At 40.6% G+C, this 24,599-nt stretch overlaps 4 protein-coding genes across 6 annotated transcripts; 3 read left to right on the top strand and 1 right to left on the bottom strand.

Moving 5' to 3' along the window:
• The first annotated feature begins 67 nt into the window (after positions 1 to 67).
• Positions 68 to 3,636, top strand: ndufb6 (NADH:ubiquinone oxidoreductase subunit B). 2 transcript variants are annotated; one of them, XM_061679662.1, is made up of 4 exons: positions 68 to 343; positions 559 to 651; positions 1,957 to 2,001; positions 2,974 to 3,636. In XM_061679662.1, the coding sequence occupies exons 1-4, from the start codon at positions 164 to 166 to the stop codon at positions 3,037 to 3,039; spliced, it is 384 nt and encodes a 127-aa protein (XP_061535646.1). In that variant the 5' UTR covers positions 68 to 163; the 3' UTR covers positions 3,040 to 3,636. The 2 variants fall into 2 exon arrangements, with proteins under 2 accessions (XP_061535646.1, XP_061535647.1); XM_061679663.1 differs by lacking the exons at positions 1,957 to 2,001; positions 2,974 to 3,636 and adding an exon at positions 1,185 to 1,948.
• Positions 3,637 to 3,980: 344 nt separating this feature from the next.
• Positions 3,981 to 8,732, top strand: toporsa (topoisomerase I binding, arginine/serine-rich a). Its single transcript, XM_061679931.1, has 2 exons — positions 3,981 to 4,132; positions 5,645 to 8,732. The coding sequence occupies exon 2, from the start codon at positions 5,648 to 5,650 to the stop codon at positions 7,802 to 7,804; it is 2,157 nt and encodes a 718-aa protein (XP_061535915.1). The 5' UTR covers positions 3,981 to 4,132; positions 5,645 to 5,647; the 3' UTR covers positions 7,805 to 8,732.
• Positions 8,733 to 8,832: 100 nt separating this feature from the next.
• Positions 8,833 to 20,553, top strand: mtap (methylthioadenosine phosphorylase). 2 transcript variants are annotated; one of them, XM_061679933.1, is made up of 9 exons: positions 8,833 to 9,587; positions 9,957 to 10,043; positions 10,125 to 10,183; positions 10,761 to 10,928; positions 14,947 to 15,049; positions 15,125 to 15,364; positions 18,840 to 18,962; positions 19,446 to 19,531; positions 19,758 to 20,553. In XM_061679933.1, exons 1-8 carry the CDS (start codon positions 9,564 to 9,566, stop codon positions 19,482 to 19,484), a joined length of 843 nt encoding a protein of 280 aa, XP_061535917.1. In that variant the 5' UTR covers positions 8,833 to 9,563; the 3' UTR covers positions 19,485 to 19,531; positions 19,758 to 20,553. The 2 variants fall into 2 exon arrangements, with proteins under 2 accessions (XP_061535917.1, XP_061535916.1); XM_061679932.1 differs by having other exon boundaries at positions 19,446 to 20,553.
• Positions 20,463 to 23,111, bottom strand: cdkn2a/b (cyclin-dependent kinase inhibitor 2A/B (p15, inhibits CDK4)). Its single transcript, XM_061679934.1, has 2 exons — positions 22,771 to 23,111; positions 20,463 to 21,448 (listed from the first exon to the last, which is right to left on the bottom strand). The coding sequence occupies exons 1-2, from the start codon at positions 22,894 to 22,896 to the stop codon at positions 21,197 to 21,199; spliced, it is 378 nt and encodes a 125-aa protein (XP_061535918.1). The 5' UTR covers positions 22,897 to 23,111; the 3' UTR covers positions 20,463 to 21,196.
• Between the last annotated feature and the right edge of the window lie 1,488 nt (positions 23,112 to 24,599).

Below are 24,599 nucleotides of genomic sequence, written 5' to 3'. Positions count from 1 at the left end.
CTTTTGCATGTAATCCTTCCGTGCAGCAGGGGTCGCTACTCAACTAGTACAGCAGTCGATGCCGCATCCGGTTCCCTCTTGGTTGCTCTCGGGGAAGCCGACGCGACGTCCTCCATGGTGTCATTGCTGAGGTTGTTGAACAAAATCGGCTAAATACACAATTATGTCTGGGTACACTCCGGACGAGAAGCTCCGCGTCGAGCAGCTCACCAAGCTCCGAAGGCAGTGGCTGAAGGACCAGGAACTCAGCCCGAGAGAGCCTGTCGTACAGGCCAAACCTCCCGGCGCCGTCGCCAAGTTCTGGGCAGGTTTTCTGGAGCCCAAGAGCCTGTGGAGGCTATACGTGAGTAATGCAAACACTAGCTAGCAGCGATGCTAACACTTGCTGGGCGTTCATAGTCAAGAGATTTGTGCATTTTTCTTACAAACATGAATACAGAGGAGAAATGATACCTAGTATGACAGTGTAACAATCGCCAGTTTACGTAGACTGCTAATGATAGCTGTATTACAGCACTATATATTGTTTAACTGTACTTAACATATTTCTCTTTCCAGACATACAAAGCCTACAAAGGGAGCGTTTTCACATTAACACGCTTGTTGATACCTGCTTGGGTTGTCCACTACTACGTGAAATACCATGTTGCTGTAAGTTGGAAGCTATAATTCGGCATCACATATAACAATATATAGTAGTCTGTACTATTCCTGTTAGGGGGAATTTGAGTATTACAGTGGTGTCTTGCCTCTCAGTTTTTCGCGATACGAGCTATCGCTTGGCTGGTAGGCGGCCAGCACACCCGAGACCCTAGTGAGGATAGCCGCCTCAGAAAATGGATGAATGCAAGTTGTGAGCAAAACCTTTAGCTAGAGGCGAACTTCACCACAAGCAGCAGGTTGAACATTTCCTCAAAAAAGAGGTCACGTGGTTGCTTCAAGCTGTTACTTGACACTCCCAGTTGAAGTGTCCTGTAAAACAAAACATAAAACACAGAGAATTACGTTTTTAACCAAACCACACAACTTGTGAAAAGCTGCTAGCCTAATGATTGATGAAATCTGTTTCATTCTTTACATTCTATTTCGTTGTAATGTTATTACTGATAACATATTACATCATCTGATGTTTCATTCTTTACATTCTATTTCGTTGTAATGTTATTACTGTGTTTTTTATGTAGTACAGTACTGTAGACCCCTCCTGGAAGCCGTCACCTTATCGTGGTGGAGGGGTTTGTGTGTCCCAATGATCCTAGGAACTAAGTTGTCTGGGGCTTCACGCTCCTGGTAAGGTCACCCATGGCAAACAGGTCCTAGGTGAGGGACGAGACAAAGCACGGCTCCAAAAACCCCTAGGAAGAAAGAAACAAATGGAACTAGGAAGCTCGGTCATCCGGGAGGATCTAAGAGTAGAGCCGCTGCTCCTCCACATCGAGAGGAGCCAGATGAGGTGGCTGGGGCATCTGATTCGGATGTCTCCCTGACGCCTCCCTGGTGAGGTGATCCGGGCATGTCCCACCGGGAGGAGAACCCGGGGACGACCCAGGACACGCTGGAGAGACTACGTCTTTCGGTTGGCCTGGGAACGCCTCGGGATCTCCCCGGCAGAGCTGGATGAAGTGGCTGGGGAAAGGGAAGTCTGGGCGTCCCTGCTAAAGCTACTGGCCCCGCGACCCGACCTCGGATAAGCGGTAGAAAATGGATCGACAGTACTGTAGAGTGCTATTTTTCTTATTTGAAAAAACACGCTAAACATTTTTTTGTGTGTGTGTTTTCCGAGGGGCTGGAACGGATTAATGTCATTTCCATTCACTTCAATGGGGAAAGATGATTTGAGCAACAAATGTTTTGAGTTACGAGTGTGGTCATGGAACACATTTAACTCGTACGTCAAGGCAACACCATAGTTAAATACATTTTAACAACTACTGTTTGTATTATTGTCCCTCACAGAAAAGGCCATACAGCATTGTAGAATTGAAGCCCAAGCTTTTCCCAGTAAGTATCACCTATTCATTTTTGCACTGGCTTTTATCTTGAAAAATATTATTTTTATTGTGCTTAACCTCCCGGTTAGGTTGGGGGTCAAATTGACCGGTTTGACAATCTAAAGGAAAAAAATCCTGGATAAAAAAGGAATAAATATCTTGAAATGTGTGTTATCTTAGAATTGTAATATATACAGACAAACAAACGCAACAGAAAAATCAGCACACTGGTAGCTCGCTGGCTACCAGTGTGTGATCAACTTTCTCCCATTTTCATTCTGCACTGTCCCCCTCCAGCGAAGGCTCGTTTCCATCTTCGGCTGGCTTGCCAAATGCGCACATGCGCAGAAACTTTGCCCAATAAGTCAAAATGGCGTCAGCCATGAACAAGGGCTAAAAATCGTGAAATATTTCATGTTTTTTTTTAAATGCAGTATGATTGCTGTTCTTGGCAGAAGAAAATAAGTAGTATATTTCGTTTGTTTTAAATAAAATCTGAAAATTCTGATTTGGCATCATGTTGTTTTTTTTCCCAATAGTCCCGAATGCCAATTTAAGTCCCCACCAATTCATTTTATTATGTTATTTGTACGATAATAATATGGAACAGTGTACATTTTAAAAATTGATTTTATCATGCAAAAAAGTCTCACAAAGAAATATTGGCAACATACACTTTTAAAGGAAAAAACACCTTGTCGTAGCCTCTGTTTATTTTTTTAAATTTATAAAATAATAGATATTTTGGAATGTGTATATATTTTGTTTTTTTAAATATATTTTAACATGCAAAAAAGCCTACAAGAAATAGGGAACAAATGACTCCCAACAGCAAAAAATGAGAGAAGAAATCAAAAGTCTCTGCAATGAGTTAATACGCCCCTGGTGACTAAATGAGGACATAAATATGGATTATATGGTTTGATTCCGTGTTAAACAGCTCTTGATAAATATATGTTCATCCTTTGTTTTTGTTTTTTAGGGTGACACTATTCTGGAGACAGGCCAAGTTGTTCCCGAACTCCCTGACAGCCACGGTCATCATTGAATGAAAAAAAAGTCTTGTTTGTAAAAACTGTTAATAAGCCAATTAAAATATTATAAATCATGTAATGTATGTGAGTCTGTTTTTAGATGTTGTTGTGTAACATAGGCAAACTCCACACAGGCAGATTAAAACCCAGAACCTTATGACAGTGAGGCAAATGTGCTATCCACTAAAACCTCAAAAGTTTGCTGTTTCTCAAATGAGCATCATTACAAAAGATAGTGTGCAGCACTGGACCCTAAAACTTTCAAAAAGTATCATTGATAGTGAATTCATTTTAGGTCAACATATGCATAACATGTCTAAGAATTATGAAGAATAAAACATTGTATAATAACATTTTGTGTTTTAATATGCACAGGTGTGCAGTGACATGCTACATTTCCTCTACTTATAATATTCACTTAAGGAACTTGGATAAATTGATCTTGTCAGAGTAGTTTTAATACAACATTTGTTTTTACTTGGATGTGAGTATTTTGTTAAGAAATGCTATTTTTTACTCAATTACTTGGAGGTACATTCCACTCACGAATTGTATTTTTATCTTTTCTGCCTGGTGAGCCTTATGTGCTGTTACACGCGTGTAGAGAAAAAAAAAATGTTTACTTCGGAACATTTTTGCGGTTAAATTTGCTTTGTTATTTTAAAATAAAGTTTCTAATTCATGCAGTACTTGAGTAGTTTTTTTTTGTTTTAACTTTTACTACTACTTACTTGGACTAATTTTTACTTTTTACTAAACAGTACTCTTGAGTACAATTTTTCTCTACTATTTCCACCTCTGATCATGTGCGGCGTAATATGATGATGTGTACAATGTACTCCAATCGTTTCCCCATCAAAGCCAACTGTGCTTTTATTTTTCTTAAAGCGGAAGTGACTGGCTATTATTGTGAAGGTCGGAAACTCAACCCGGATGAGGAAAAACAACATTCAACGGCTGATGGAATGACGTCTTTCAGCCACACTTCGTGGCTCGGGAAGTGTGTGGGAATTCCTCAAATGTCACTACAAGTGTGATTCTAATAAGGGACGCAGGAAGGCGTGTTGATCTACTGCAGTCAACTACACGCGCTATTGAAAACCGGAGGTAAATATGTCTTATTTTATCTAAAACCTAACTACTCGAGGAGAGTTAGCCGACCTAGCTTGTTAACATTAGCTGTAGCCTAACCCACTTAGATAACAAACTCCCTAACCAATACCATCAATGTTTAAACCAGACAACCATCACTTGAAAGCGGCCAGGTGATAAGATTGTTTGAAATATGTACTTTGAGGCAACATACCGTTTCGAATTGTTAAAAATTATCATTCGACTTGTGAGGTGTACAAGCAATAGGAAAGGTGCACCGGTTTCGTATGTAACTCCTAACCATGCCGAGTATATATGGTAAAATGCATCCAATGGCATTTATTTATTTGCTAAATAAATACAGTTATGACAAAGGTGTGGACTCCCACAGGGATCCAAGAATAGTATGGAATTCAAATGTCATCTGGCCCAAATTTGCTCTGCAGACAACGGTAGCGTTGCTTTATAATATGAAAGATTACTACTGGTCACTGATACACTAGTCGTGTTGCAAAACTGATTAGAGAGAGAAGCATTACTCATTTTTTAGTACAGTGGTACCATGACTTATGAGTGCATCAATTTACACATTTTCCGTGTTACGAGCTGTAATGCTTGGTCAATTTCTTTGTGTTGCGAGCAAAACATTTGAGGTACGAACGAGCTTAGCGAATGCCACGGCATCCACTAAGTATACTACAATTTAGGATAAAGTATTAGTAAATTAAGTTACGAGCTCTGTCATGAAACAGATTAAACTGGCGAGTTAAGGTAGCAACGTTACAGTTCAGAAGTGTTGGCAATCTTTGCGAAATTTTGTTAAAAACAAAAAAAAAACATGGAATGAGCACGTAAGCAAATACGTTCGCAAAAAACAATTGTTTAATAAAGGACATGACCTATTCTACTGCCTATGCTGCTTTTATCACGTTTAATGTTCCATTTATGCTATTTAAGTCGAGTTTTGAGGGCAAATGTCGCCGTTTGAAAAGTCCCAGTAATTTTGATGTTGACTCGGAAAAACTCCGCCGAATTTCGGCTTGTACAAGCCTACTGGTGGATATTTTGAACCAAAACTTGTCAACCAATCGGAGAAAGGTTTTCCCAAGTAGCAGATGGGACGAAATACAGTTTTACTCTGATTTAAAGGTGTTTATTTATTTATTTTTTTTTTAATGTATAAACCTGATTTTCTGTAGGCGATACCACAAAAACATTCCTCAAACAAACATTTTTTTCCCTCACAAAAAAAAAAAACTTCTCTGGAATCCATCATCTGATGTTCAAATTCTTTGTGCTTTATGCTCAGGTTAAAGTGGGCATTCCAACCATGCTCAGCATTTTACAAACTGTCATTTTGGGGAAATATTGTCATGTTGCCAATCTTATTGTCCATGAAGGATATTGCAGAGAATATTAAGTCTTAATCATTGTAAAAATGGACTTACAAAGTTGTCATCGGACAGCCAGGATATTCTTTTCCTTGATGTGATGAGAGAATCTTAACCGTACTTGGTTTTGTTCCAGACCATGTCTGCAATCAAGCTCGCCCTGCAACAGAACCAGAAAAGGGACAGGAGGAAAACCCCGGAAGCCAAGTCTGCCGAAGTGTCTCCAGACTCCAAGTGTCCGATCTGCTTGGATGTCTTTAACAACATTGCCTACCTGGACATCTGTCTGCATAAGTTCTGCTTTCGCTGCATTCACGAGTGGTCCAAGAACAAGGCCGAATGTCCATTATGCAAGCAGCCGTTTAATTCCATTTATCACAGTATAAAATCAGAGCAAGACTTTAAACAGTATGACCTGAAGCCAGTGACTAATGGATCATTTGGGATGTTTGGCGGTGTGCGGTTTAGGTACCGCACCACTCTTACTGGGATGCATCGGCAGCGGTGGGGAAGGACCTCGCCCCCTCCAGACAACGGCGTCATATTTGAATCGACCGCCAATCCTCCCCAGCAGCCGCAGACTCGTTACATCAGGCGCATGATGACGAGGATGGCGGCCAAGAGGAGAGCCGCGAGCGAAGGCCGGATGTTTCACAATGTCAGAGAGCTAGAAATGGTCAACTTCCGGCGAGAACTTTACCGACAGGGTTTGAGGGTCCGCGCTGTGCGCGACGGCGGACGTTCTAGGGACACCTCGGCCGAGTTCTATCGCAAAAACCCCGCCTGCTTGCACAGACTTATCCCTTGGCTAAAAAGAGAGCTTGTGGTGCTATATGGTGCGCATGGCTCCCTGGTCAACATCGTCCAGCACATCATCATGTCGCGCATTACCCGCATGGACATGGAAGACAGAGCCATCCAGGAAGAGCTCTGGCCGTTTCTGCAGGGCCGCACGGAGCATTTTCTGCACGAATTCATAAGCTTCGCCAAGTCCCCGTTCAACATGGAAGCCTACGACCAGCACGCCACGTACGAGGGCTCGGCCCACTCCTCCAATTCGGACATCAGCTCCAACTCATCCGTCATAGCGATTTCCGAGGATGAGCATGTGGATGTGGATTTGGAACCCCCCAGGACCCCCGGATACGCCCCGTCCAATCTGAGCCACTCTCTATGGGACGACGAGACGCCGGGGCCGTCGTACTCCACCACGGCCGAACGGAGTCGAGCAGGAAGGGAGTCAGTCCATGACTCCGACTCGGATAGCAGCGTAGAGGACGAAGCGCAAGAAATCGAAGCTTCACCCCCGCAAGGAAACGCTATACGCATTCAAGTCGATGAGTGTTTGTCTTCAGCGAGCGATGACTGTGTCATTGTAGCTTTCGTCAAGCCGAGCTCCGAGAGAACTCCCGAGTTGGTCCAGCTCTCCTCCGACGAGTACTGGAGCGACGACGCTAAAGAAGTGCCGCCCTTGCCGCAGCACGTTCGCTTCGACAGCGACAATCCTTCAGCGTCGCCGAGAAGCGAGCCCAGCGGCGCAGACCGCTGTCATCATTTTGATGCCAAAGAAAGACACGGTACTCTGAAGTCGAAAGTGTACAAGGCACCAAGCGAATCAGAGAGAAAAGACAGAGGCGGTCGCGAGCGATCCAGCCAGAAACGCGGCTCGAACGACAGAAAGCACAGGAGGAAAAGGTCGAGTGCGGAGCGCAGACGCCACAGCCGGAGCCCGGTTACCTGTCACATCAGAGAGAGAGACTATTACTACTCCAACAGCAGAGACTGGATCAGCGACAGTAAATACAAAAGGAAAGAGAGCGACTTCCACCATCAAGCTGGCCGAAAGCATTCCGACCGACGCTCTCGCTCCAGGAGTCGGAGCAGGGAATCACGGCGGCGAGAGAAGCGGAGGTCCAAGTCCAGGACTTGCTCGAGCTCGCCGTCGACAAGACGGTCTAACCACGAAAAGCCCGGCGGCAAGAGAAAATACAAAACCCGACATCTTGAGAATCCCCCGTCCCCCAAAGACGACACCCCCACCACAGAGACGAAACCCGAAGACGGGAAAGATGAGAGGAGTCAGAGTGTCCGGAGCAGGCGTCACAAGAAGAAGAAGAAGAAACACAAGAAGAAGAGCCGGCGGCACAGGAGCACAGAGAAACATTCACCGATCACCATCGACAGTGACAGCGATCATGCCGATGATACCCGGGCGGGAACCTCCAGCAAGGACCCATCCCCCATTAACGACGCCATAGAGGAGCCAAATAACTCTATTTGTGGCTTGAGCTTATAGCAAAAACTACCCCTCACGTCCCTGCCTGCAGTATTTTTAATCGTACAGTAGCCAGTATGCGATACTGGCTGGCGTGGCAACACCAGACACAGAACACCTCTTTACTTCATCATGTTCATGAACTATGTTCTTCACCCTTAAGCAGATCTATAACTGAGGGTCCTCGAGTTAAGACACAGTTCCGTTCCTACAGCGGAAGATTCAACCTGAATTTTTACCTCTCTCACTTAATTCTCTTTGTTTTAATGAGCAAATACTTTCAAGACAGTGAAGAAGAAAGATAAGTTACTTTGGTTTTAATAAACCAAGGTCCCCACCACCTTTCGCGATAAACATTCAGGGCGTCCTCGGTTTACAGAGTTCCATTCCCACTGCAGCAGTGAAATAACCCGAATTTGTACGTAAATCAGAACAAGTCGTAGTCTAACTTACACTGACGCAGTAGCAAAGTCATAATTACAGAATACTTCTAGGCCATAAATATAAACGAAATAAAAACCAGTAAATAGGGCGGTAACTCAGCATTCCTCTTGTGCCGCGTGACAATATATTCTCACGCCGCGGTGCAAACTAGCTCATTGCATGCTGTTCATAACCTTGAAACTTCCTATGTCAATATAATAAAACCGCGGGCCGCCTGTACTTGGCAAAAATGAAGCAACCTTTACGGTTTAGTCGAAATCCAGCGTATGTGGCTTGTTGAAAAGTTGAAGGAAAAGTCTATTATTGGTTATATGCTAAAGCCACGTTGGTCTGTCGGTTTACGATGAAGTTCTGTTCCTATGGCACCGACTAACCTTAATTTTTGTCAGTACGTGCCAGAGTCTAAGTATGCACTAATCCTCCAAGAGTAGATAAATATTTGTATGAAAAACACCCGTCGGCTGTAAATACAGTAAAAAAAAAAAAACACCCCAACAACAATCAAGTAGTACAGCGGTAATTGTGTTTTTATGACTGGACCATCATAAACCGGGGACCCCTGTATTTGCAATTGCCATGATGAACGATGGTCACTTGAGAGGGATATTGCTCTTAAACTTGATTTTAAAAAAGGGTTTGAGTTCTAAGGTGTTCTCAGGGATTGATTTCTTTTTGTAATGGTAAGCTTCCTACACCTCATGATTTCCATATGTTGCTTATTGATCAGCAGGAGTATTTGTATTAAAAAATATTTTCAGCATTTAAATGTGTTAAGTCAGATGTGAGAACTTAATGTTGTCCAGCGTCCACCTCCATACTAGGCATACAACACACATCGTACGCATCGGATTGAGATTTTTGATTTGGGTTCAATGGGTAAATAAAATTATTTACCCATTGAAATTGATTATGATTCAAGGGCTGCATGGTGGGGTCGTGCTTGTAGCACATCACAGTTCTGAAGTCTGGGTTCAAGCCCTCCTGTTTTGTTTGTTTTTATCCTTTATCCCGTTGAGGCAATTGACAACATTCTTATTTTCAATGCTGACCTGACAGCAGATTAAAATAAAGCAAATACATAAACTGTACTGTGTGATGTAGATGCATAGATATTTAATCCATTACATTACATCATAGGACATGGTGAATAAAAAGTAAAGGCGAGTGTCAACCTGGAACATCCGGATTGCTGCCTCTCTTTTATTTTGAAGGGCGCGTATAACAGGAAGAGAAATGTCATTTTCTTTTTCCCCCCTCCAGCCCCACTAAGTACAGTAGCTTCAACTTGCTCGACTCGCAATTTGCTCTAATATTCTCAATATCTGGCACTCTCGTCATGTCTTCTTCGGCACCCGTTAAGGTAAAAAAAAAAAAAAAAAAAGTTAATTTTACCATGTTTAATTGCATACCAGCCGCCGGGTGTTTCAACGCGGAAACGGGCCGGTTAGCAGCACAGCCAAACACGAGGCTTCACGTGAGACTGGCAGCTGGCACAAGTTCACGTTTTGGTTTCATTTGAGCAAAGTCGTGCTTTTTATTCTAGTCGTAAGAGCAAAATTACGCCTCATTGCTAGCATAGCACTCACACGAGGACACTACTGATAGGAAAATTACGTCACTCTAACTTTTCAAAGTAAAAGTACGCCAAGTACAAACCATCTCACATAAATGCAATGTGTTTTTATTTTGTTTTCTTTCTTTTTATTTTAATTGTTTTTAATGTTCCTAGATTGGTATAATCGGCGGTTCGGGTCTGGACGATCCGGATATATTGGAGGGAAGAACCGAACGTTATGTTGACACGCCGTACGGAAAGGTTAAATTTGTCCTCATTTCAACGTTGACACATGAACACTTTTGTTTTGGTTTGTTTATCAATTTTGTTTTTTGTTGACAGCCATCAGATGCCTTAATTCTGGGAAAAATAAAAAACGTTGAATGTGTGCTCCTGGCAAGGTAAGACCCATCTATCTGATAGAATAGTAGAATAATATTAATGTTATCTATCTATTTTAATTTTCCTCACGGGATGAATAAAGTATCTATCCATCCATGAATTTCAGATGCATCAAAATGTGAGTAAATGTAATAATACCATCTAGTGTCTTTCTCTGGATCTATATGGACCATTATGCTTGAATGTATGGGGGAAAACGATTCAAGTAAAATGTATTGCAAATAAAAGTACTTTTTTTTAAAACAAAAACGTTGTAAACAGTTCTTAAAGATTAATTGCAAATGTATTGTAAAGTTAAATGCAACTAAACTGTATGCAAGTACTGATTCTTTTACATAACACGAGTGGTAGTAAACTGGTTACACACAAGATGTGCGATTATTGCCGAAAAATAACATTTACAAATATTTTGATGCAAATGGAAATGACTTTAAAACAAGTGTTTATTTTGTCCGCTCCCCATTTGCTTTATTTTTCCTGAACCCAAACAAACTTTGAAACCCTGGTTATCAGTACATACCTAGCATAAATGATCTATTTTAGAGAACCATTGTGACTGCTTCTTGGGCTTTTCAGGCATGGAAGACAGCACACCATCATGCCATCTAACGTCAACTACCAGGCCAACATTTGGGCGCTGAGGGAGGAGGGCTGCACACATCTGCTGGTCACCACGGCGTGCGGATCGCTGCGAGAGGAGATCCAGCCTGGCGACATCATCCTCATAGATCAATTCATTGACCGGTAAGGTCAGGTCAAAAGTCACATTGTTGATTTTCCATTCTTGTCCTGTGATTGAGTGACTGGTGACCTGTCCGGCGTGTCAGCTGGGATAGGCTCCAGCTGCTCAGAACACTGAGCAGGATAAGCGGTGTAGAAAATGGATGGATGGATTTTCATTCCACTACAAATCGCCACTTGGGTCCAAAAGTTACTCTGATGTTCCAAAGCAATAGCAAATTCCGTTGGTGTTTTATAGCGTCATACTGTAATTCAAACTAACCGTTACACTTGTCTGCGTTTGTTTTTGTTTTTTTGTCTAAAAAGACGGCAAACTATTTCTTGCGCTTTGCTAAGTGGAAAAGGTTTAAGCAGTTCTACATATTTGTATTTTAATGTAGATATTTGGTAATATATTTGGTTCTATCCCGATCGACGCACCCCCCCACCCCACCCCCCAAAAACAAATGTTAATAACTGCCTATATTAATCGTTGTGGCCGTAAATATACTACAAACTATGACCCCAAAACATTTTAATTTCAAACCCATCTTCTATTAACTTTAAAAATAAATGGCTTTACAGGTATGATTTTGAAAGGAAAAAAAAAAAAGCACTCTAATTGCACTTGTACAAGCACATGCGGTGAAGATTCACCTATATTATTTAACAGCCCAGGTTAAACGCAGTCCTCCCTGACAAAGACTGTCTCTCAGTCAAGATCTAGCTCGTCAATGTACTACTTTGGTGCAATTACTGTACTACTTACCTTTTTAGATAAGGCTTCGGCGCCATCATGTGACATTTCAGGGCTTTTGCGAGAGCACTAAACCGCAAGTTGAGTTTTTCAGCAAGTAACTGGGGACAGGCTTCACAGTAAAGAATGTGAATAGGTGAATTCACGAGTGATTACTGGATGCATCTTTTTAATTGTGTCATTTTAAATGTCAATTAATGGATAAGCATGTCATGTTTTGCATTTTGTTCCCATACTGTACCCAGTATGTACTGAAGCATGACTTTAAAACCGAGCTATGTTCCCTAATTTGTGGCATATCTGGGCAGTGCCACCATGTGCAGTGATGTCGCCTTTGTCACAACCGCAATTTCTGGTTGTTTTATTCATTGCAATTGAGGAATAGGAAACTGGAACAAAAAGAAATCGAGCAACGTGTGTGATTGTAATTATTGCACGGGAGGTCTGTAACAATTTCGGGCGTGTTCCCACACATCTCACGGACATGATTCACCGTGACAAGTGTCTGAGTGGTACAGCAAGGAATTCTTCATGTTCGATGCATTTTTTTAAACATTTTTCTTTTTTCCTCCAAGCACTGATTCGTTAACAGTCCAGTTTGGTTGCCTGATGCTTTTTCAGTGTCATAGAGCCTTTAAAAAAAATGTAAACAATCTGACATTCCACCTTAGGCGAGATGAAGAATGCCAGGAACTTTACTACACTCTAAACATTTGGGAACTCTTTTTCCTGTCTGTCTCACATTTCTCGTATGACTTGTGAGTTCAGCTGTGACTTTTTTTTATTTTTGTTTTTTTTTAATTTATTATTATTATTTTGTTTTAAACTGACTAGCTTCCATTTGCCACAGGTTAAGATTCATTTGTATTTATTTTTAAGACGCCATTTTGAGCTTGTGTAACCATACAAAATGCTTCACGTTTTCCAGCCCAGTCAATGGGGGGCAGCATCCAACTCCTTTTTGTGAACAAGTTGGACCTGCTGGAAGAAGCTCAGTACTGTATTTGAGCATGAACTGAATTTTGAGTCATGACTGGAAAAGGAAGAGACCCCTGCGGGAAAAACGACCTTCCTCACGGGATTAAAAAATAAAAGTTAAACAGAATTTGGCACTCTTTATTAGCTGACCAAACAAACTCAGAAAATGTTAGTCTGATCTTCTTCCTCATTCGTGTACCACAAAGAAAAATGAACGTATACGTTACGTGCGCTTATTTTGTGTGGCTTTTTTTGTTTTTTTTACTGTGTCACTTCCGCATTTGTCTTGCCTTGTTACATAAATGCGGTTCGCATGGATGTTTGAAATTCTTGAATTTTGTCGTCAAAACAAACTTGAAATTTGGATAGTGTGTGCGTGCAATTAGTTGTTGTTGCTTTTTAGATTTCTAAAGGTTCTAAATAAGTCTGTAGTTTGAGAAGCACCATCTCACTGTATTATATATACTGTATACAGTAATTTCATGAAACTTTAAAATACTTTTCATAAGCCCAATTCCAACCTAGTATCTCCAATTTCTATTATTTTTTTTTCTAAGTCGTTAAGAGTTTACTACGTGTGTAGTAAATCTATAGGTTTCATTTTTTTAAACTACTGAAATAAATATCCATGATATTCAAAGTTATTGAAAGTCACCTATATGTAATGTATGTAAAAAGTTAAACAAGATTCCTCTACGGATTTTGTCTGATAATGAAAGACTCATTTTTGTTGTGTGTAAATGAAATTCAGATGCTGGGAAAGCTTGAACACAGATTTAAAAGGTGCTTCAAATGTGTCGTAACTATTTTTCAATTACTAAAGTTAAATTTGCGTTATTGAAAAAAAAAAAACTTAATTTCATTGCATATTAGATAAACGTTTAAATTAAAACAAAATAAATTAAAATGAATTGGAGCCGAGGACGAATAAATCTTGCTTTTCGCGCCTTTTTACAGAAAGAAAAAACATTTAATTTCACAATAAAATTTCCCTTTAGCATCTCCCCAACTTCCAAATGATTATCTATTTTGCCGCTTGCTATATTAATTAACCATCTCATAAATTATATTTAATACGCTTTTTAAATGTATTAATTGAGCTTTATTTTATTGTTTCTATATTTAGATTGTTCCACAGCTTTATACCTTTCACTGTTGTACTCTTTTCCATCTCTTAAGTTTTAAATCTTGCTCTTTTAAATACTTCTATACCTTTCAGATTGTAGTTGCTTACTTTTTTTTTTTTTATTTTATTTTTCCCCCACACTTTTAGAATCATATGACATGTTGAAGATGCGTTGGTTATTTTGTCCTGGAATCCTCTTTCGTTTTGAAGCTCGAGACATGATGACATCTGCCACAACCTTTATGTTTCTATGACCGTTTACTTGTTTGGTCACAGGATTATGCAAAACAGAATTGCCAAAGCCGTTGCAAGGGTGTGGCCTGGGGCAAAAATAGAAGCAATGAACCTTTAGTGTGTTCGTTTTCCCCACATGTCAAAAACACACGTTAGGATCAGTGAAGCCTCTCAATCGTCTCAGTGTGTCAATGCGAGTGTGAATGGTTGTTTGTCTAAAAGTGTCCTGGCTGGGAACCAGTCCAGGGTGTGCCCCACTTCTCGCCTAAAGTCAGCTCAGATAAGCTCAAACTCATCCGTGACCCTAATGAGGACAACCACATTAGAAAATGGAGGGTTGGACTCGAAATAAGCGCCAAATTTGCACTAATATAGTGTGGCTGTAATTTTGTGTATAGTAAACCGTACGACCTAATCCTCTCTAAAAAACAAAAATAAAGAGGCTTGATGCCACCCCTAAAGATGTTTATAATTGCCTATATTAGAAGTTTAAATCATAAATATACCACAAACTATGACCCTAAAACACTTTACTATCATTTCAAACTCATCTGCCAATATTACCGTTAAAAATAAAAGACTTAGATTATTAGATTTTGAAAAATGTACAGGAAATGCAGCGTAAAAATAGCAATTGTCACGCAATAACGAGACCTCTGTGGAGCTTTTTAGTAGCCACTGATCAGCGCAAAAACTTACACTTGCAGTGAAAACTCTCCGTAACTTCCATGAACAACCCAGGCTAAACTTGGCTCCTCCCCGACATAGGACAATCGTAAACAGTCGAGATGGTTCACTTCGTATACCTCCTTGACACCAATTACTAATTTCCTACTCGCCAGTGCTTTGGCGGCATCTAGTGGCATTTTTTTGGGTGGGATGGGCACGGTTGTGTTGCAAGCAAGGTTAATATAGTTAACGTTCACGAACAAATTGTGTGCTTTTAGGACAACCAAGAGAGCGCAGACGCTTTACGACGGCCAACCGACCAGTCCTCCGGGTGTGTGTCACATCCCCATGGCTGAGCCGTTCTGCAACAGGACCAGAGAGGTGCGCACGTAAACTCGTCCAATGATGCGTCCCCTTCCACGCCGACATAACTTTTCCAACCCTGCTCACTCGCAGCTGCTAGTGGAGGTAGCACGCTCGCTAGGCGTCAAGTGCCACGCGAGGGGCACCATGCTGAGCATCGAGGGGCCCCGCTTCTCCTCGCGGGGCGAGAGCCTCACGTTCCGGCAGTGGGGCGCCGACGTCATCAACATGACCACGGTGCCCGAGGTGGTGCTCGCCAAGGAGGCGGGGTTGTGCTACGCTAGCATCGCCATGGCGACGGACTACGACTGCTGGAAGGAGCATGAGGAGGCGGTGAGTTTTTATGGCTTGTGAGAGGCGTGCTGTTGATTGTCTTTGCTGCTCCTGCTTCTTACTTTTACTTTTCTTTTTCTGTACAACGATCTGTTTTGTCTGTCACATTAATTGTAAGCAGTTGCAAGTTTAGCAAACCTGTATGAATGACATACATTTTTAAATCTTCCTTATTTACCCAAACAAAAGTTTGTTCTTACAAAAACGTGAAATATTCGTTTGCAATATTTTTCAAGAAAATATTTTTTTGAGCTGAATATAGTCATAATCTTACAAAATCAATTTTTTTTTCCAAGGGGGGTGGGGGGTAATTCATTTAATACTAAAATTGTTTTTTTTCCCAGTTAAAAAGTCATAATTCCAAAAGAAAAGTTGAATTTTTTTCAAAATAAAAAGTCATCGAAAGTGTTTCAAAGTGTTTTGATTTTATAAAATCGTTTTTGAAATAAGTTTTTAAGGGGAAAAAAAAGTCATACTCTTAAAGAAAAGGTAAAATCTTTGAGATAAAAAGTCGTAATTTTACTGACAGGTCCATTTCTTCAATTAAAAAAAAATGAAAACAAAAAACTTTCCCATGGGAAATAATGGCTTTAGAAATAGTCTGTTCCAAGTCAAACTGCCGCCATCAAAAATCTTTCAACAATTGGAAAGGCAATGCTTTAAGTTACATATTTAGTGTCATAAAAATAATAAGAATCATTACAATAACTGATAATAAAATTTGAAAGGGATAAAACGGTAGGACATAACCGCCATATAGTGAGGGAACACAATATATCCTTTGTGACATCATTTCTGGACTTTTTCTGACACACCTCATGTTGCAGTGAATTGGTGAGCTTCTTTTAGAGGCAAATAGTGCTTTGCTGTCATCTTGTTGCATCTTGGTGCCAGGGAGCTATGTTGCAGTGACTTGAGGGTTTTCATTTAGACAAAGGCAGTTCTTTGCCGCAGTCTTGTATAGGCAATTATAACCGTTTGTGGGTGATATCAACTGTCAATTACTCGTGGATTTTCGCTGTTCCCGGCAGGGGATAGCGGGGGAATAACCTCGAATCTCGCACCGTGACCTCAATTCACCCTTCACTGCTTTTGTTTGTGTCACACACTCAATGGCTTGGCTTCATGCCGTTTGCCAGGATGAAGACAGTGAAGCTTATGAGTCATTGTGAGTCAACCTCCTCTGGCAGGGCTCGCACCGGAGGCTGGCAGCTGAGAAGACAGAGGAGCGGCAGTGGGGTGGGGGGTGTCAGGAGGTAGTTGTGAAGCTGTGGAGCGGGCGGAAGGATGTGGCCAGCGCTCTGTAAGAGGTCAGCGGCAAGAACTTTGGAAGCGGAGTCGGCTTGAATCAATGAAGGTCGCCCACGCGTGGCGCAGCCGCTGTGTTATCGCCGGCCTGCTGCTCACTCCGAAGCCACCGGTGCGCTGATATCCCTCCGTTGAATCATCGCACTCATAAAAATAATCCCTCTCACTCCGTTTCTGCTGTCGCGTCACACGAAGTTCAATATGATGATACACAAACAACAGCCGGGGCTGACACATTTGTCACCTGGCAAATCTATATAGCGATATACTGTGTTCTACTATATCGTGTCGTGGTTCACCTATTTCAGATTCAGTGCATTGCTGATTATTATTTTAGTTTTTTTCATATTCATATCACGCATAATTTGCCGTATCGCAGGATTTTGAATGTGTGCTGCAATTTGTTTGTGGTAAAATAAACGCTTCCTAGCCTGAAACATTAAACCGGAATTTTTTTTTTTAAAAACATTACAAGAAAATATACAAAATGTACATTAAGAGTTTAAAAGGTGTTTAAAAGTATAAGAAAATGTTTACAAGAGTGTGGTAGAGGTTAATAGGAGTCTGGGGACGATTAATAAGAGTCTGGGGTGGCTCATACAGATTTAAAATATGGATCAATAATAAGAAATATATATGTATGGTCGCCAATATGGCTGGGGGAAAAAATCTACTAACTCGACTAAGTCGACTTCAAAAATAGGTCGATGCAAAATTTCTGCCTTGAAGCTCCGCCAGAAAAACAACAACAACAAAAAAGGTTCGCCAGAACCATGTTTACACATGTTCATGTTTCACCCAGACATTTATTGCAGACGCACTCTGTGTTGAGCAAGTGAAAACATTGCCAAAAATGACAAGAGGAGTGTCTCAGTGATTTTTTTAAAGACACTGTTAGACGTGTAATGCACATACAACATGATGTATGAGTGGTTGCCAGCCAATTACAGGGCACCTATAGACAAACAACCATAAACACCTATGGACAATTGAGAGTCTTCAATGAAGCTAACATGCAAGTTTTTGGAATGTGGGAGGAAGCCAGAAGTACCCATAGGAAAAGCCACACTGGGAGGGAGAAGATGCAAACTCCACACAGGAAGAGATGCGAAACCTGAACCTCGGAACTGTGAGGCGCACATGTGAATCACAAGTCGAGCATGCTGCCAGATTCCATTCTTTTCGGTGGGAAAATGGACAAATTTATACCTTAAATGTTCAACTGTACGTTTTTGGTTATTTTGGTCTTGAGTGTACCAAAACCCAAATTGCACAGGGGCCACATTTGCTTGTTCCCCTGACCTTTCCCTCCCTATCACGGGAGTCCTTTTTGAGGACTTGTCAAGTTTCACGCCGTCCTTGAATGAGTCACACTACAAGTGGGCAGGGACATCTGTAAAATATGTTTTGGTGTTTCCTCTTCATTTAAAGACGGGGAGGGTGTTGTGACATAGAACTGACCTCTAGTGGTAACTGTATTCGTTCAATACAACAATGTCCACATATACACCTTGCTGTTAAAGGGGACATTTTATGGAAGTCATTATTATTATTATTTTTTTTTTTAATATCTTGTATACAAACAGAAATTAAAAAAACTGATCTGCCTGTGTCATAAAAAGGTGCCTTTAAGCAAATTGTTCAGATTTTGGCCCTACTGTGACATAAAAGTTAATTTAAGTATTAGCATCCTCACATTGAGTTTCTCCACCCATGACTTGACAGCGACCTGGGCGGAGCTCAGCTATTTTATTTTTTCGCAAGTGAAAGCCTGCAGGCTACACGGCAGCGCTTTCATGATAAAGGCAACATTTGGAGCTCTCTGCCTTAGCTTCTGATAACTGGCACATACAGTAAAGACAAAACACTATATAATATATATATGACATGGTAGCAGTCACTAGCATAGTTGCCACAGCCAGAAAAAAAAAATGAATCAACTTGACCTACATGCCAACAAGTAACGAAGTGAAAAAAAATATTTCCAAGTATTGAATGTATTCATGACTTTCCTTTCTCCTCCACACTCCACAGTCGTTTTAATCAAGACGTTTTTCAGACACCTGGGAATTATTATAATTTGTGTGTGTGTGGGGGGGGGGGTGATTTGTGTAATATATATCGCAAATTCAAAAGATTGCGCAATATTCGTCCTCCCGCTCTGCAGGTCTGCGTGGACAACGTGATGAAGACCATGAAGGAGAACGCCAACAAAGCCAGCAGCATCCTGCTGACCGTCATACCTCAGATCAGCCAGTTGGACTGGAGCCAGACCATAACCTCCTTGAAAGTAAGGAGCTGGCTTTTAATCACTGTGTTTTGGTATTAGTTAATGTGTTGAATAATCAAATTAAATAATTATTTATTATATGAACACAAGATGATACGGCTGTAATATTGTATTCTAATATTAAAACACAGGTCAGTTTTGTACGCTGCAAACTAAAACCGCACTATTAACCATATTGTGAAATATATTCCATCAAAACTGTGCATTATTATAATTATAAAGGCATAATTTATCCACTTAACTCATTCACTGCCATCCTTCCCAATTAACATGGATATTTGACTTCTAAAGCCGTCAATGGCAGTGAATGTGTTAATCTAATAGTCTCGCACAAGTGGAAGTGGCCAATTGCTGCGAGTACAGAATGGTGAATATTCCAATTTTGAGTTTTTATTGTTTTAATGAACAATGTTTCACGTTTTCCGCCTTCTTGTAAATGCACACACGATGATGATAAATAATCATTTGTTTGCTCCCCTGCAGGCGACGGCTCAGTCGGCAGTAATGTTACCCAAACATTGAAGATCCCCCTCCCGAAAAAAAGGAAAGAATGCTCGGCTCAGCTGCGGGTTTGTCATCGATGACTGGAAATTAAACCACGCAGTGTCATAAGTGATTTTAATTTAGTCTCTGCAACAATTTGTGGTTTGATATCTCCACAAGGGAGGAGTTTTCTTCCTCAGATACTAAATAACTGAACATTTTCACTCGATATTATTTTTGTATGCTTTATAATTTTATGCTGTACACATTTCCATCCATGCATCCATTTTCTGAGCCGCTTCTCCTCACTAGGGTCGCGGGCGTGCTGGAGCCTATCCCAGCTGTCATCGGGCAGGAGGCGGGGTACACCCTGAACTGGTTACCAGCCAATCGCAAGGCACATACAAACAAACAACCATTAGCACTCACAGTCACACCTACCGGCAATTTTGAGTCTCCAATTAATACATGTTTTTGGGATGTGGGAGGAAACCGGAGTGCCCGGAGAAAACCCCCGGAGGCACGAGGAGAACATGCAAACTCCACACAGGCGGGGCCGGGGATTGAACCCGGGTCCTCAGAACTGTGAGACTGACACTCTAACCGGTCGTCCACCGTGCCGCTGTACACATTTCCATTTCTTATATATTTTTTGGCTTGTTATTATTGGATATTTTTTCTTTTTTTTTTCTTTTAGTGACCCTGTCCCCCCCCCACCTCTGGAACTCTATCCTTACTAAAAAATGTGTAATGCTGCTTCTCTGTACATTTAAAACAAAAAAACACCATATGTTCCAAAGCATGCAGTATCAAGAATACACACACGCACATATATAAGCAGGTAGTTTAGAAGTAATTCCCCAACCATTGAAAAAAATTTTACTTCGGTGAATGCCCCCAACTGTATCGTTAAAAACACATTTTTCATTTTGTTTCTTTCAATTTCATTTCATTTTTTTTTTTAAGTGTCTCTGTTGAAAACAGCTATTGCCATATGACAGTAAATAAACACTGTGATTGTCTTTGATGCTTTGATGCTGAAGTGTAGAACACATGAAACTCACTCGCATGCTCTAAAGGGATTTATTAAATGTGAATGTTGGACAGATTTGAAATTCACTTTTATTTCTTACATGCTGATGCAGAATACACACATGATTGGTAAAAGCCACTTTATGAGCCATAAAAGAGTTAATGATACAAATGAAAATCAAAAGGCATTTGGAAGGGTGTGTGATTTGTGCAAAAAGTGCTATTGATTCCCTTCCGTCTTAACTCTCCATGCTGTCACCATTTATCTTCGTTCCACACTAACCTCATTTTACTTAAAAACCTTAATCAAAATGTCCTTTATTGACGTACAACTATTTTATTTTTTATTTTTTTATTTTTTATAAATGTTGTTAACAACTTGGTTTTTAATTGTTTATGAGCTGTTCTTTTCAAATATGTAGCTCTGTCGAGACAGTGTTTTAAAATCCATAATCTTAATAACCGTCAATTATAGACTATATTAGCGACATAAGTCAATTTGATGATTTGAGTTATTCAAGTAAAAGTCCAAATATGCAAATAAATAACATTAAAAAAAAAAAAAGTCTGGTGGAAATTTCCAACCTTCTTTCTATATAAACCTAATCCGGATTCAGAGAAGTGTCTTTAGTGCCTGACCCTTTAATAAATAAATTCAACGGGACAGTCCAGTCCCCTTTCAAAAAAAGTAAAAAAAAAAAAAAAAAAAAAACTGTTCCTCACAAAGTCTCCAGGAAGGCCACGACGTCGGCGTGGCCGTGTCTCCGGGCCACTTCCACGGGCCGAGAGTCGGCGTGGTCCTTGGCCTGCGGGGAAGCGGCGAAGCGGACCAGCAGCCGCGCGGTGTCGCCGAAGCCCGTCCGGGCCGCGTCGTGCAGCGGCGTGCTCCCGGTGCGCGCGTCCGCCACGTTCGGGTCGCCGCCAGCCGCCAGCAGGAGCTGGGCCACCGGGGTGCTGCCCATCATCATCGCCTTCGGACGGGAAAGCAGGACCGAGGTAGTTGCAAGGGGAAAGAAAAACACCCAAACAAAAAAAAAAAGGCCTTATAAAACATTATTTTTGGACCTTTTCATCTCAATTAAAAGAATATTCAGCATCCAGAGGGTAAATCAATACATACAAAAACATGGAAGCATTTTTTTTTTTGCACAGGGTGCGTTGTAATCACTTTTGATTGAAAATGAATGCTCTCTAAATGTAAAAACAAAAAAACAACAACAACAAAACGGCTATAATAAAACGCTTTACTACAGTGATTGATTTAGCGTTGTTTAATTTATGCTGAAAATGCAACCAAACATAACTTGAACCTAAGAACTGCGTTTTTAATCATATCATCTATCGTCTAAAAATGTAGAAGCAATGATTTAGCAACATTCTTCAAGATCATTTCTATCGCAAGTACCTGTACCTTTTTTGTTTTTGTAGTCATTGTTAACTGTCCCTCAACGCAACATTGAATATTGAAAGATAAATTGTAATTTTTAGAATGTATGGCGATTCTTTTAATGGCTGTGTGTTATTTATGGTGACAATGTAACGAAACAAACAAAACAAAACAAAAATTCATTTTAATCAATTTTGCAGCCATCATCACGGTCATTTATTTCTGTAGTAACTACTTTGTTACTTTGTCATAAAAGTTCTATTTGGGGCATTCAGTCGGTTGTTTGATGAGCGGAAAACGAGGCAACACCTGACTGGATTAAATACATAATTGTTAGCAAATAACAAAACCATCATTTTAAACACTCATCATCTATTTTATAGTTCCTAATGTACTGCATTATGTTTCCTATTTAAACAGTATGGCGGCTCATTTCATGATTGGATGTTATTTATGCTGAAGATGAAACAAAAATCTAACTTTAAAAAAAAAAAACCTTTTAATTCATTTCGATTAAAAATGAATGGACAAACCAATACTTTGGCATATAATTTATTGAAATCGTATTTCATTTCTAGTAATGAGAAAATAGCACTTTTCATTTTATAGATAAAATATATATATATTTTAATTTGATCTCATTGTATTTTAATTGTATACTTCTTTATATACAGAGGGTGTGCTCTGTCATTGACGATATATGATACCAATCAATCAATAATTAGTAAAACCTTTTTTTTTTAAATCACAAAATAGCCCTTACGTGTTTATTGTTGTATAGAGCAGGGCATAGTCGGCATAATAATAATGTGTTTTGTTTCCGTTTCTTTTATAATTGATTCTGTTTTGTGTGTGTGTGTGTGAAAGGTGCACAGGTTGGGGGGAAAGCAACAACAAAAAGATGACCTGCAGCGCGGTGTAACCGAGCCGGTTGGCCGCGTTGACGTCCGCCCCTGCCCGGAGGAGTCGCTCCACCTCGGTCGCGTTCCCCGTGGCGGCCGCCGACGTCAGCTCATCCTCCAGAGTCGTCATCGAAGCAGTCGCGGTCGCCCTGGTCCCCTGCACAGGTACTCCGCGATAGTGGGGGGGAAAGGAAAAAAAAAATGTCTTGACAATCCACGCGTGTTGTTGTTATTGTTTATGTTCTAGTCTCGGTGCTGGTATGTAAAGCGGAGCAGCTGTCAGTGTGAGGCGACATAAATGCAGTAATGTGCCCGGGCTTGTTTCTCTCTCCGTGTCTGCTTTGAATGGGTGATGTCATCGCCCTGTTTGCCGTGGTGTGCGCATGCGCACTCCTTTTGTTTTGCTTCCGCGTTGTCAACCGCGTGACAAAAGAAAAAGAAAAAGAAAAGAAACTCTTGAGATAACATGTCATAAAGTCATGACTTGATATTATTTCGATTGCTTTTGTAAATAAGAGCGGTTGCGGTCTCAGTTTATGTGATGTGATGTGTGTGTGTGTGTGTTTTTTTTTTAATCGTGTCATGTGAGTGGTCTTGTAGCCACAGGAATTCATAAACTTGATCGACCCAATTGGGGAAATGAAGGCTTCACAACAGTATACATACAAAACAAAAAGAGTAACATTGCGTTGGAAGTAAACGAATTGGAATATAAAATAGAAGATTCATATATTTCATCCATACATTTTTTTAAATATGTATTTTTGAAATAAATAAAATAAAACTGTTTGAACCCATATATTGCCAATATCCATTCAGCCATCCCTTCATCTGTTTTTTTAATCATCATTCGGGTCACGGCTGAGCTTGGGTCATCATCATTAAGATCATCAAATAAATGTCAAATCGGACAAAGATAACCCAGGTAAAAATTAAATGCAGTTTTTAAATGGTTGCTTTGATTGATGGAACCATGAATTCTGGTCTTTAACAGAAAAATCCTGAAGCAATTTGCTCGGCCATCAGTTTGTGACCCCGAGATGAAGCGCACTTGGGTTCTGGAGCAGAACAGTGGTCCAAAACAAACCACCAAATAGCATAAAAAAATAAAATGAAGTTTTTGGAGTGGCCTGGTCAAAGTCCTGACTTTAGTCACTTAGTTGAAGTTTCTTTCTCTGGGCCCAGGTCCCTCTTTGTCCTGGTTAAAGTGGAAAAAGTTCTCTTCCATTCAGGATTTGATGTCTAAAATACAGCTAAAAAGAGCATTTCTGGGATTGGTGTCATCAGGAGACATAGAGATGTATAGCTGCGTATCTTCGGCATAACTTTGGAAGTTTACTCTATGCTGCGTGATGACACTGCCAAGAGGGAGCATATTCAGATTAAACAATAGGGGACTTAAAATTGTTCCCTGTGGGGTGTTGTCTTTCATAACTTTTGTTTTTGTTTGTTACTGATGTAAAGTGAGATCTTTCCTGGCGTAAAACCCCTGACACACAGTGTACAGAGACCCATAACAGTATTTGTGTGTATTATTATAGTTCCATGGCTAAAATCATCTGCACTTGGATTTTTCATTTCAAAGCGCAATGTTTTATATCTGGATCCCTGCAGGAGATTGTGTGAAGTCAGGGAGACTTATTTACAACTCTGCAACGTGATCATGCGGCCATCACTTATCGTGCTGAATGGGTTGTAAACTAAACGGGCAAATTAACCTCATTTGTGAGGTAATCTAGCAGGAATGTGCACACGTGTGATTTGATTGGTCAGCACTTTACTCCAATTGGCTTTATGTGCAAAAGGGCAGCATTGACGGGTGCGGACATCATT

The sequence above is a fragment of the Phycodurus eques genome, chromosome 6 (assembly GCF_024500275.1).
Source record: "Phycodurus eques isolate BA_2022a chromosome 6, UOR_Pequ_1.1, whole genome shotgun sequence".
Classification (NCBI taxonomy): domain Eukaryota; kingdom Metazoa; phylum Chordata; class Actinopteri; order Syngnathiformes; family Syngnathidae; genus Phycodurus; species Phycodurus eques.
Note: the sequence above shows the minus strand (reverse complement) of the source record. Positions and strands in the feature narration are given on the sequence as shown.